The following is a 13,269-nucleotide window of genomic DNA, read 5'->3' as shown; positions in this document are numbered from 1 at the left end:
TTTTGCTGGGAATGAAATGTTTACCGGAAGGATCAGAAACCAATTTATATTGCGTGCGATTTAATTTAATGACTGTGTTGTACAACATTAATATGCGTTTATTTACACCGTGTATAGTGGATTATACAAATTTTACATACAAAGGCTTGAAATTGAAATACTATTACTTTTCTTGTTTTGAACAAAAACTTGTTATTATTATCAACGAATTTAATAACTTTTTTTTCTTTTATTTTTTAATCAAAAGGTATTATATTATACTTACCGTTCCTGAATTTCTTTAACATTTATCCACAACTGCATCATAATGGAATCTACTGAAAAAAAATAAGCAAGTATTTCATTACTAGTAAATGATTCAATATTGGACATAGCCTGTCCTGGTCGTCCTTAAAAATGATTTTTAAACTAACAATTATTTTTGTCCTTTTCTTTATCCTTTCCTTTCATCCTTTCCTATGCTCACTAAATGCTTGAAACAAGCTGGAAATGAATCCAATTCACATTGCAAATGCTATTTACCACTATAATAACTCATTTTTTCCTTTATTTCCGGTCACAAAGCCATATTTACCCCTAGCCTAATGTCCTTACAAATCCTGCCAGCAAAACAAATAACTATGACTTCACCAGCCTTTGTGATAAACATGATTGTTTATCTCATTTTATTCACACAATAATATTTCCTACACAACCGGCTTCTGCTTTGAAATGGATATGTTTTTGACATTTGCCATCGTGCGCTGGGAACAATCGGGCAGCCGAAAGGGTGGCGCAGCACTGCCCAACTATCAGAGAGCAAATGCACCGATGTCCTGCTGATTTTTCCATTATTTTTTATTATTATCATCAGTTTGTTAATTGAAAAACTTTTGACTGGAAGGTTTTTCCTTTCCTTTACTTTTACTTCGGTGTGGTTTTGTACAACGCTTGGCGCTAATAATCTGCTTGTAAGATATGTATTTCTCACCGGAAGCAGACACTCTGGTTCGGTAGAAGCAGACCCGAGTTGGGGTAGTTTAATAAGCCGGTTGGTTTGAAAATTTTCCCCACATTTCCATGATTACGAATACGAATCAGTGACAACAAGAGGCGATGAACAGGTGCCAAGAGGGTGCATCAAATTATCCTTCTGCGCGCGTGTGTGTTTGTGTCATAAAAACTACACACAAATCGCTACGACACAACTGCACATAATAACGATTCCAGTTCAAACCAACTACAAACAAACAAAAAATACACCCTTCAGAAAAATGGTATCTAAATTAAACCACATCATCCTTATGGCTATAATTCTCCGCTCTGTTGGCCTTAAGATTGCTGCTAAATGTCAACCGTTTTCCGCTCGGTTCGGGTGCTGAAGAAAGGAACGGAACGGCAGGTTGCCAGCATCCTCCGCCAGTATCATGATGCGCCATGGCATCGATATCACCAGTAATATGGTCGTCTTCGGAGACGCCTTTGTGTCGCTGCCTTGCTCGTCATCCTTCGCGTCATTCGCATAATAACTTAAGCAATTTAATTTCTTTTGTTCTCTCTTCCAACCTTCCAGCCGGCCAAGTCAAAACAGGCGGCCTGCTCGCCCGCAAATCCAGACAGGACGGGCACGGTCAAAAGTCTAACCCCAAGTCAAACCCCAAACCGAGGCAAAAAGAGGACACCGTGGGGCAAAGCTAGCGAAATAATCTCCTTCCCGGTGGGAAGACAATTTTTCACATTTTCTTTTCATGTCGGCACATCCGGCCGTGGTGGGACCGACCGAGGAACCGTGCCTTTGTGTCTACCGTAAGGATCTTTGTTTTTCGCACCGGCGAGGCTTGCGGAAGGAACCCAATTGACAGTGCAGCCATGCGGGACAGGGTCCTTACAACAGGAACGGAACCACTTTCGTTCGCAGAGGAGACGATGGGTGCTTCTCCTCGGTTCCCCTTTCACTCGGGGAAATGTTTCATTTTCATTTATTTATTGACCCACCGGGTAACGGGTGGACGGGTGAGCGGACCAAGAACAATTACACTAACCTTTGGTCGATTTTCCTGATGAGGTTATTTATGAGTTTTTATCTTGCTCCCGAGATGGCGGATGCGGTAACGAGGGCAAGAAAATCGGCGGGAAACTGTTGAAATTTGCCCTCATTTTACACTCAATTTTTCCTCAAAAGTTATTAATTCCTACCATTGCTAACTCCCATTACCAACCATCGGACCCCGCAGTACCACCACCCGGTCCACACATTTGTGTGACAGTTTCAGTCGGTTTAGCGCTGAAGTGCTCCATCCATCCGGGCCAACCGAACGGAAACGCTTTGTTGGTACAGATTGCCATTTTACAGAACACTTACCTGCTGCGATACTTAGTACGGATCCTATTCCTATTTCGGTGTGGAGACAACATGTTACGTAGCTATGTGCGAGGAAGGGTCTGTAAGCGTGGCGCACATAGATTCCACATAGTTTCGCATGAATTAGTTGCGAGTTGCCTTTGTAATGGATTTCAATTAGTGCTCCGGCAATCATCCGATGCAGGTTGACAGGTTTGTAATTTTCTTCCTTTCAATGAGCGCTTTTGAAGGTAAATCGGTTATTCACTTGTAGTTGAGCTTGTGTTGAGCTATGAGCATTTAATCGTATTTCAAAGATATGTACTTCATTCACTTTAATTTTCCCAACACAATCATAAACACATCAACAAATAGAGAACACTGACTCTGAGATACTTGTTCAAGTAATGGAATACAAAATATTTAAATGTAAAGTTGCATATGTAAACTACAATAAGTGAAATATCATGCTCTATAAACAAGTTTAAAATTATTACTAGAAGTACGTATTTTTATTCAAGATTACTTTACAACGAATTTTGAGGAGCTTTATTATGTTTTAATAATTGTTTGGAGTTTGTACTATACAATACATATATAAAAGTCATGTATCAAACACAGTAGAATTGTTCAACTGCAAACATTTATGTGATTAGTATGAATCGTATCAGACGAATATTCTGGCCCGTTAGGTTTAATGTTAAGTATAACACGTCTTGAATTTGAAGGCCGAAATGTAGAGTATCTAAGTTAATCTTATGGGATATTTTTTCATGAACCTCTGAAAGCAAAAGGACATTGACAGTAATCTCCACGGTGATACTAACGGACTGCCATGGATAGTGATTTTCGTGAAGTTATTAAACAACTATTGAACTATTGACTAAAACTTTACAGCCAAAGAATCAATTTCATTTGTTACATCTATAGGATTGCCAAAATTCATTTGTTACATCTATAGTATAACAATACGACAATGCCAGTGTTCCCTTAATACAATGAATCAAAGAGTATTATAACAAATGAGTCTGTTTCGAATGATCGTGTTAAGCACGAAGGTAATCAAAATAGCAACCTACATATGAGTCCGGTGGTTCCCATTACATTAGATCTATCATAGATCGTTCAACCATTAAACGCAGCAGAAAGTGACTAACGGCTGTTACTGTAAATACCAAAGCCGAGTGGCCAGTTATGAATATGAGAAACAGATTTACAACATCCTATCGAGAATTGTAACCAGATCGGCTGAAGATTTTTAAAACTATTTGTCTATAAAATGCCAACTGAATCCGGGAGAAACTTTACTGCATTAGACCAACTAACAGGCTTTCCTGTACACCAAGCACCAAGGACACTCTGCAGGTAAGTTGAATCACTCCATAATCTGGCTCAAGAATTGTTTAAATTAATTAAATTTGCCGATTAAAATCCACAACAAACCACCCTAACAATGGGGTTCGGACACGATCGCCAACCGTGCTAACTCCTCATGGACTGCTTAACCGGAACAAACCAGCCATACGATGAGGAAGTTCTTTTTAAAAACTTTTTTAAATTTAAGGCTGTAGAGTAGAAAGAGCCCACAAGTTTTTCTTCCATACAAGTTGCGGCTGAATAATGGGCTAACATGGAAACGAAGTTTTTTTCTACTCTAGGCCAAAAAGTCAAATTCAAAATTTTAAATTTCATTGTTGTTGTTGGATAAATGGCGGTTGCACTGAAATATTTCATTTACGCATGCACAGTTGGATCATTTCGCTCCGTATGCGCAACACGCCTGCGTCTATGCAGCATAGTTATGTGCATTGCACATACAGATGGCCACAAATGAAGATAAGCTAGGGCGACATCCATTCATTCCGTAACGCTTATGGTGGGAGGACTTTCTACAGTACGATATATTTCAGGTTGTTTTTTCGACAGTTTTCCAGATATTTTAGAATTTGTCACGACATTTTTTGACGGCTTCCCAAATATTTTTGAATTCGTCCTGAGGTTTTTTTTATTTTTTATACGATGCTTACTTAAGTGTTTATTTATCATTATTTGAGATTTCCATTAATACAAATTCATACAAATCTGGGAACGAGTCACAAAAATCTATGAATACCCTGTATCAACGGGTGAGGAAGAGAAATGAGAGCTTAACTTTGCGTAACGTAACATGGAATAAGTTGCTTATCTAATATGGGCTAAAGAATTATTATTCTTTTAGACCGATTCACAACGGAACGAGAACATCGTGAGGGACTCTGTGATCGTCCGATATGGTATTTTAAATACCTTTGCTCTTCCTGCAAAGTAATCTTTAAAAAACAGCTGTTGGCGCTGGTGAAATGTTTATTGCACATACAAGATGGCAAAGACTGATCCGTAACCCCACGACTTTACGTTCTACACCAAGAAAATAAGCGTAGACGAAATGCACTCAATGTTGTCGCAGAAGTCCGTTTTTGCGATTGAAAAACTAATGTTTTTTCTAATGTCCTTCGGGATTTTGAAAGATTGAAGTGATGACTACGAAGAGTGTTTCGGCAGTTCTCGATTCAATCAAGAGATATTATTTTGTGGGCTGACCTATCCTCGGCTCATCATGCCAATTATGCTGAGTAGCTTAGAGCAGATGGAGTGGCGAAAGATGTTGTCTAGGCCGAAACAAAGAGACAACCAATTACTAGAATCATGAAGAATATATCCTGTGATGTCAAACAGGTTATATTAAACCAACATAGCAAATTCATGTGTCAGCACATGGAAATGAAATAACTCGCAAAAACAACATTCTATTCTTAGAAATTATTTTTTTATCAGAATCGCTACTCTCAGCGTTAAATTTGGTTACAATATAGAAAAGGGTGTAAACAATTTTCAATTTTTACTTTACGGAATTATATTTCCTAATGTCTACCGAACCGTTCCTCCGTAGCAAGGACTGACTATCCAGATATATGGTAACCACAAGTGAACCTGCATGACCTTAAATGTCGTTAAACCAAGAAGAAGAAGAAGAATTTTCTCTACACTACGGGACCGGGAATTAAAGCGCATGTCTAACCCCAGTACGCAGGACTGACTATCCTAAATAAAATCTAGGAAAGCCAGCAATGGCAGGACAAGACTTCTTAAGGTTGTAGTGCCACAAAAGAGAGAAGATTCTGCAACTTACAACTAGTAATTAATTATTTTAAGGTTCATAACATTCATGAAAACAAGCAATCAATTTCTATTGAAAATCGAAGTTTTCATTGATAACGATTGTAAATAAACCAAATTCGATTTCAATACCCCACGTTTCTCCATTCTGTATCTTGTCAACCATTGCAGACTGTTGTGGGCCAGCATCATGCTAAATCTCTGCAAACTTTTCGATATTGATCCCCAGCTACACCGTTCGTGCCCAATGCTGAAGAATACTTTCACTAGATACGGTTTTCTGCTCCATTCCTTGACTTGTTTGCGTTTTCGGTTTAACGGGAAAAGCAAACAGAAAATAAAATTAATTATTCTATAAAATAAAACTGCTGCCAATGTTTTTACAACCGTCAGCCAAAAAAAAAAATACCCCTGAGCCGAAGGTCCTTTGATCCTTCGCGTTGATACATCCTCCACAACCATTGCCGGATGGCTGATGTTCCCTTCATCAGGGAACAGATGATTGGTGTGCAATTTATTTAGCTTCAGCATTAATTTAGCTACCGAAATTATCGTTCCACCGATGGCCCGAACTTAACCTTTGCTACGATTTCCTTCGCGATACGCCATTTTAAGCTACCCCGAGGTCACTTTGCAGACTTTCTCATAATATTAAGCTGTAAGGATACGTAAGGATACCAGGCAAAGCAGAAACCTTTTCTACACTACCTTCTACCTAGATGTTTCACATTTCCGTTTACGCTGAACCGCGGGTCCTTTAGTGCGGGTGTGTTTAGCAGCTACTGATTTTTTAAACTTTCTCCAATCTGTTTAATTTTGGTGGCCGCTTTCCGGTGACACTGACGATCCGCATCGGAGCACGGAACCGGAGCAGACCATCCGACTGGGCGGATAACGGTGAAAGACGATAAGGTAGAATTTAATTAAAATTTGTTTTAGCTCTCCACTCTGTTTGCCGTTGGTTGGCTGTTTCACCTCGACACACTGTGGTGGGATGGAACATCCGGAACATCGCGCGGTGGAAGCAACGACCCGCCGCCACCCAAACAAACTCTTGGGTTGATAAATTTAAAATTAACTTAATGCTTCACTTGAATTCCGATTAACTGCTACAGTACTATAAGCGGGAGAGAATCGAATGTTTGTTCTTTTCAAGCAAAGAAGGCGCGAGTGCTCACCTCATTAATTTGCTACTAGATTCGCCTGATTATGTTTAAAATTCTTTTTTTATTTAAATTTTTTTTTCGAAAAAATAAGTTTTTTTATTTCTCATCATCAGCTTTCAGCTTGGTGCTTTGCACATTCGCTTATAATATTTTACTACGACACATCTAAATTCGTTCTTTCAACAGAAAATTATATCCTTTTTTTTCTTTGAGCAGACTCTCGGTATTTAAGCGATCAATCTGTTCGCCAAGTAACCTTTACATTCTTTATCGGCCTTTTTAATTTTCATTGTTGCAAAACGAAACGCATGCAACGAATCGGGCCACAAACCCACCGGACGGCAAGTGCTTCCATCTATGTTAGCAAGTTTCCAGTGTGACCTTCACTCAAGATTGATTCATTATTTTCATGTGCCAAAAAAAGGCTTCCTTCTAAGGCTGCAGATAGTTGAGACCCTGCAGATGGCCCTCGTCGCGCTGCCGCTGGAATGCAAGCCGTTCGTGGTGTTTGCCATCAATACCGAGACCTAGCCGTTCGATTACCTTTTCGCCACGGTATCCATGGAGCTGGAAATTAAAAAAAAACAAAAACAAGCAATAGAGGATTTTTCAAACTTTTTTATACAAAATATATCTAATGCACGCAACGCGAATCGAGGAGTTTATGTTTCAACTTTTAAAAGACAAGCTCTTACACATGTCACAATACAATTTGCATGCCAAACGAGTATAAGCTGTCATGATTAGTGGTTACAAGCATGATCTTCACTAATTATCTCGACCTGGTACTGGATGTGGTATGGCGTCAGTTGAACAGTTGCGCAACGGACACAAAGAAACAAGACACAAATGATCGTCCACTCGATACATAAACCACATGAACCACGCCGTTTACCTACATACACTATAAACCACTATCTTATCTACTCAATACTAACCTCGTAGTAAAACTCCCTTCGTTTTTTGCTTATCTCCGGATCGAAGTCATACTCCTCCGTTTTGTGAATGAGCGGTATACCAGCGACATTGTTTTGGATGAAATCCGTTAACAACCGTACCACGGTTGCCTCAACACGATGTTCCACCGAAGCCACTAGTATGACTATGCATATCTGTGCAACGAAATTAAATACACACTCACACTATAAATATATCGGCCGATAGCCACAAACTAAACCTGTACTATACTTACAGCGACAGCCAATTTGGTCATGGTTTTACCGCAACTTTAGCAAGAGCAAACGAAACACGAACTGGCCAATATATAAACCATACACACAGAACATACGGTTCGTACTGCCACCTTAAACGTTCCTTTACCAGTCGTTTACCGCCGAACGTCTTAGTTCAGTGCTCCCACCCAGTCTTAGTGCGCTCGACACCGATGCGTAGTAATATGGTTGGAAAAGCCAACCTCCTAGACACTAGTAGAAATCCACTCCCGCCGTGGTTTTATTCTCAGACGGAATGCAACCTGCACATATGGGCTTGCGTTACAACGAAACCGGTCGATAGATTGGTAACCCCCAGTGTTTTGTATACGTTCATAAGCACTACCATCGATCGTTTTCCTGACTGTTGAATTCCTGCCTGAATGTACCTTACAGCCTAAACAAACGCTAACAAAAGGTACGAGGAAATTCACATCGAGTTTTCCTTCAAATCTTTCTTTCTACTTCCCGAAACAGTGCAGCAACAGTTGAATGCGCACGCGGAACACGCCTGTACGGCTGTACGGATTTGGTGAAATGAACGAACTGCACTACGCTACGGTTCGGTTGATTGTGGGGCAGGCGATTAAATCATCTTCAAGCCCGGTTACAGACGACGGCAAGACAAACGAAGGAGTTTCGATCATTCCAGCACCAAAGAAAGATGATGAAGAGTAACAACCAAAATAATGAAAGAAAGCTAAAGAAAAAAAAACGTTCAACCCAAATCTGTTTGCGGGACACTCGATCGAAGGCTTTCGGTTTAGGCACTAGGTGACCCAAACCCAGCAAGGTGGAACACGATCGCAATTGAACATTTGACCTAATTTTTCTACCATCAGCGGTATTTCAGATGAGATCTATGTAGATATGAAGTTGTTGTTTTTTTATTTTGATGTATTTTTTTATGTTTCAAATTATTACAAATGATTTATAGATTTATTACAATTTGTTTGATGAATTTACAAATTATGTTATGGCTTTCTTTTTGCTGGCAAGCAATTTAACAAATTAAAAACAAAATTTCTACTTTTCCGAAATGTTCCTATACGGAAATTTAAAACAATAAATGCCCTCAACTCAACCTGAAAAACAAAACACGAAATAGACAACGCATTGTTTAGGGCAAAACTGTGAAATCTAATCATATCAAAACTCCCTTCCGGAATGATGATGCAATTTCTTGTTGAATCTCGTCCAACCATGAAACGACCTACGAACGATCACGCATAGTATGATTTGTGTCACGAGCACACTCGATCAACGCATCTCCTTCGAAAAGATGCTTCACACTTCCTTAACTCTCTGTCCACACTTCGCACATTACATGGGCTGTCGTTTAGTGGTCTGGTGTCTGTAATGAATCGTATGAATTCAATAGAAATTGATAATTGTTTAATTTTAAGCAGATTAGGAAGTCATACCATATATAATATAATGTGATATTATTTTTCTAAATTTACTGTTTAAAAGAATGTGGAATTCGTTAAAAATTTCCCTTTATGTAATTTATCCCCCAAAGTTTTTTTCTGAAAACTATTTGTATAAAAAAAATTCTCCCTCACTCAAAAACAAGGATAATTACAGAAATTTTTAAATTCGCATGTGAGCAACTACTCACTTGTGGTAAAATAGGCACCTTAATGTTAACCTTCACTTACTACTTGTGAGATCAACCTCCAAAACGAATGGCGCAAGAAATACCACCATCTCAATAAAAACCCGATCATGCGCAGATGCAGCGGTAGCTTAAACACGTGCGTAAACTGTCTACATTGCCGCTGTCACGTTTTTTATGGTCAGCCGCATTATCAAGACCTCGTCTTCTTGAAAGAATCTCTGCCCATTCGTGTTGTCAACATCCCAACGCTATAGGTTCGTCGCTTATACTCCCGACCAGTTCTTTTGTTGCGTTCGCGCATGATCGCGTGCTTGCATTGTGACCAATACCAAGCCAGAACCGTACACACTGTGTCGATGGTGTGCTGTTGGTATGATCCTCGTCAAAAAACTGCATCTGTACTTGTTGTCCATTCATTACAAGAACTAGACCGAAGGTAAAGGTGTAACTTACACTCTCGAAACTAGTGTAGCGTGGCGCTGGTTTGATAACAATCCAACAAGCCGAAGAGGAATCGCAAAACACACAGACTGCGGTACACGAAAGGCGTACGCGCCAGTACGATCGGTTCGATCTTCGTGCCGTTGTACGCACTAGCATCAATTCCTACTTTCACTTTCCACCCCTTGCGCCCCACCCGGCGGTTGTTGGAAAACATTTAACCGATGTGTGTTGATCGTCACGATCACAAGTTCGCTTCCGCTACTCGCGTATGAAGTTTATTTTCAATATCGAAAGGAATTTTACTTTTCAACTATCATAGCATGTATATTTTATTCTTTTATTCATTTTATTTTTTATTCAAAAGCTCTAAAATTTAACAAAAATACTAAAATAATCAATGTCTGTGGTTTGTCATTTTATTGGGATGTTTTACGTTTTTATTTCACTGTAATTATCATTAAATATCAAAATAAAAATGTGTTTTTTTTTTAGATTGATTCAGCACTCCCCAGCCTTTTTTCGTTCCATTCGTGACGATCGTGAAACACGAACAGACCGTATTCGTTTTCCCACTCCTACCTCCATCATACAAGGTGGTAAAAACCGAAAGTACTATGCACGATCGACACGAGGCCACTGGTAGATCGGTCTCCCCACGGCATTTCGTCTCTGCCCACTGTTGCCGTGAAATGCGACCAACCTCGGCCGAACGACCTGCGATGTACGGCCGTACAGCAAGACGATCATTCCCAATCTCAGTTAGTGGTGGGAAGTCTTACGAGCTGGAGGTTTGTTGTTTGACGTGCTCGGACACACGGTTAAGCGTACGATTGCGCACATAAACTGGTGACCTACCTTGAGGGGCTGTGTTTGTGTGTGCGAGTGAGAGTAAGTGCGAAGGTTGCCCCCGAAACACATCGGTGCTTCCTAAAAACGTCCGATTCCATCTTCACCATCACTGATGCTGAGCTTAATCTTTCAGTTTCGGATCAAAAGTGCTTACAGTGCCACTAGGGAACTACGGTACCACGGTTGAATAACTGTTTTGTGCCCCGGGAGTCGAAAATTGTTTCGCGCAAAAAAGAGGCATCCCATAAACCTACACATACGTCCGCATTCACATTCAGCATAGTGCCAAACAGCTGCCAACAACAAAAATGCATAAGTGTGTTGCATTGTGCTTCACGGTACGTAGCGGGAAAACAGGAGAAATTAACGAACCGTACAGTATATCGTCTCATGACTTTTCGTAGTGTGAACTGGGTCCCGGGAAAGTGTTACGCCCTTGTGTGCGACCAAGCCGGGTGAAGCAAGTTGTAGAAAGTGGCCGAATATTCCAGAACGGGGACAGTTCGTTAAACAACAGCTCTTTGGTCGAAACCAACATTGAAATACGCGATCGCAATACGGATCAGGTGCGATCGAACGATCAGGCTGTTTACCTGCAGTGCTGCACGTCTGCAAATTTCCTTGAACGATAGACCCCACCAAACAACGAACACCACTGTTGCATAACCACGTGTAACGGTGGTCGAGGGCGGTGGCACGACATACCCTCGCCACTGTTTGTATTTTGATGTGTGTCTGTGAGGAGTGAGTCTAGCAGAGCTATCCGTATTTGTTTATTGTGACCTTTGGGATTGATTAAATGTTTGTGCAAACCTTTTGACAAATTTAAAGATGATCCTGAAACTAGTTCCATTTTACAATATTTCTCCTTATTGCGCCACTATTTTGTTGCAAATTGTTTCTTACATTGGTGATCAAAAGGATTTAACAACAAATTGCTTAATGATTATCCTTATTTACAGATCCTGGCCCTTGTGCTAGCGAGTCTCTTCTCTACCGCAGAATGTACGTTACAACCAAAAGCTCCCAATTTTCAATACTTTGAAAGGTAAGATCGCCATTTTAACACATTTAAGACAGTTAGTGCAAGTTTAATACATTATTTATGGGTTTCATTTCGCAGGCCAAAGTACCGGTATCCTTACTACGATGAAAACGGCAAAGGAAAGCTACTCTACGGCTATGGCGGACCAGAACTATACCAATACAAAAGCTTCTCACCCTTGGATGGTATTCATTGAGCGCATTAAATTCACTGCTGTCCTGAAAGCAATGGAGCGATACTTCGGCGCTTTACCATACCATATGTTGCAGGTGGCATCGCATTAGTCCGCGACTGTTTCACACAATCCGCGTTTTTCGTTCACTACCTTTTTGTGGTGGAATAACAATAATGGTAAAAAATTCAATACATCTTATTACTTAAGCCAAGACGTGAAGAAGATGAACATGAGGAAGGGAATTTCGTGTTAGAAAACATTAAAATAATTTGTTACCAAATAAATATAAACAAAATACCTTTTACACAGATTCGTCTTTTTATTCTTTACATTAGAAGCACACACTACACTCGTCTCTTTTGTGTCGAAATGTACAGAACATTGTTACCACGGATAAAGGCGTCACCGTATTTGTTTTTCAGTTGCCCATTTACGTACTCTTCGGTTTGATCCAGCGCAATATTCATGTATCCGTCCAGGCAGGCAAGAACACCTTTATCCAGAATAAATCATAATTATTATTATAGAGTTTCGTTTGCACGATATAGATCATATCGTCTGTAAACTTACCTCTGTAATCGACTCCACTGTTGAGTTTAACGACAACTGGACGGCCATGAATTTGGTTAATGAATTGAGAAAGCGCTTCTTTGCGAGACATTGTGAATCTGTGAGCGGAAAAAGCATGAGCAACAGTATTAGCAAAATGTTTCAAGCTACTTTTACACCTCAAATTTTGAAAGAGAAATAAACTTACATATGTACTAGCTTACAATAGAAATAGGTTAACAAAAAAGAAGAAGAAAACCCAAAAAACACAGGTTACAACATTTAAGGACTTCTTCATCTATCACATCAATATATTGTTTCCAAAAATGTGGATGATGTAGTTTGCAAACAAACGTAAGATTTGGATCCGCTTACTTTTACTAATATTCGTTAATACATGGAAGCTGGTTTATTAACAATTGATTATCATTCTTCTTGAACATCTTGAACTCTGTTGGAAGAAGGAATCAACACTGTGTGGAGCAAGTGTTGGTCTTTTATAAAGTACACTGCACACATTATAAGGCCAATGTTTAGAAATGGTTCGTTACAATCTTTATGTCCGATATACCATATTAATAAGCCGATATACCACATTAATCTTACCTTTATTAATGATTTCCAACAAAATTTTGTTTGATTTCGTTTTGCAAAGTGCGGCGTTTTGCTGTTTGATGTAAACAATACAATTGCCAAGCGGGAGTTTTGACAACTCGTTTGACATTTGATACGC

At 39.6% G+C, this 13,269-nt stretch overlaps 3 protein-coding genes across 4 annotated transcripts; 1 reads left to right on the top strand and 2 right to left on the bottom strand.

Moving 5' to 3' along the window:
• Nucleotides 1-6,683: 6,683 nt before the first annotated feature.
• On the bottom strand, nucleotides 6,684-8,225 carry LOC125768953 (uncharacterized). Its single transcript, XM_049437295.1, has 3 exons — nucleotides 7,835-8,225; nucleotides 7,581-7,754; nucleotides 6,684-7,209 (listed from the first exon to the last, which is right to left on the bottom strand). Exons 1-3 carry the CDS (start codon nucleotides 7,853-7,855, stop codon nucleotides 7,075-7,077), a joined length of 330 nt encoding a protein of 109 aa, XP_049293252.1. The 5' UTR covers nucleotides 7,856-8,225; the 3' UTR covers nucleotides 6,684-7,074.
• A 2,385-nt stretch (nucleotides 8,226-10,610) lies between these two features.
• On the top strand, nucleotides 10,611-12,291 carry LOC125768959 (uncharacterized). The gene is made up of 4 exons (XM_049437301.1): nucleotides 10,611-10,806; nucleotides 10,901-11,105; nucleotides 11,730-11,815; nucleotides 11,891-12,291. Exons 2-4 carry the CDS (start codon nucleotides 11,076-11,078, stop codon nucleotides 12,006-12,008), a joined length of 234 nt encoding a protein of 77 aa, XP_049293258.1. The 5' UTR covers nucleotides 10,611-10,806; nucleotides 10,901-11,075; the 3' UTR covers nucleotides 12,009-12,291.
• On the bottom strand, nucleotides 12,283-13,257 carry LOC125768958 (U6 snRNA-associated Sm-like protein LSm6). 2 transcript variants are annotated; one of them, XM_049437299.1, is made up of 3 exons: nucleotides 13,143-13,257; nucleotides 12,558-12,655; nucleotides 12,283-12,480 (listed from the first exon to the last, which is right to left on the bottom strand). In XM_049437299.1, exons 2-3 carry the CDS (start codon nucleotides 12,646-12,648, stop codon nucleotides 12,332-12,334), a joined length of 240 nt encoding a protein of 79 aa, XP_049293256.1. In that variant the 5' UTR covers nucleotides 12,649-12,655; nucleotides 13,143-13,257; the 3' UTR covers nucleotides 12,283-12,331. The 2 variants fall into 2 exon arrangements, with proteins under 2 accessions (XP_049293256.1, XP_049293257.1); XM_049437300.1 differs by lacking the exon at nucleotides 13,143-13,257 and adding an exon at nucleotides 12,745-12,794.
• Nucleotides 13,258-13,269: the final 12 nt, after the last annotated feature.

The sequence above is a fragment of the Anopheles funestus genome, chromosome 3RL, assembly GCF_943734845.2.
Source record: "Anopheles funestus chromosome 3RL, idAnoFuneDA-416_04, whole genome shotgun sequence".
Classification (NCBI taxonomy): Eukaryota; Metazoa; Arthropoda; class Insecta; order Diptera; family Culicidae; genus Anopheles; species Anopheles funestus.
Note: the sequence above shows the minus strand (reverse complement) of the source record. Positions and strands in the feature narration are given on the sequence as shown.

Coding starts and splice junctions, on each gene's coding strand:
- LOC125768953 (XM_049437295.1), bottom strand. CDS start 7,855: ATGACCAAATTGGCTGTCGCT. Junction 7,755..7,834: donor TGACCAAATTGGCTGTCGCT/GTAAGTATAGTA, acceptor TTCGTTGCACAG/ATATGCATAGTCATACTAGT. Junction 7,210..7,580: donor GAAGGGAGTTTTACTACGAG/GTTAGTATTGAG, acceptor TTTAATTTCCAG/CTCCATGGATACCGTGGCGA.
- LOC125768958 (XM_049437299.1), bottom strand. CDS start 12,648: ATGTCTCGCAAAGAAGCGCTTTCTCAATTCATTAACCAAATTCATGGC. Junction 12,481..12,557: donor CAGTGGAGTCGATTACAGAG/GTAAGTTTACAG, acceptor TTCTGGATAAAG/GTGTTCTTGCCTGCCTGGAC.
- LOC125768959 (XM_049437301.1), top strand. CDS start 11,076: ATGCATAAGTGTGTTGCATTGTGCTTCACG. Junction 11,106..11,729: donor GTGTTGCATTGTGCTTCACG/GTACGTAGCGGG, acceptor CCTTATTTACAG/ATCCTGGCCCTTGTGCTAGC. Junction 11,816..11,890: donor AATTTTCAATACTTTGAAAG/GTAAGATCGCCA, acceptor TTCATTTCGCAG/GCCAAAGTACCGGTATCCTT.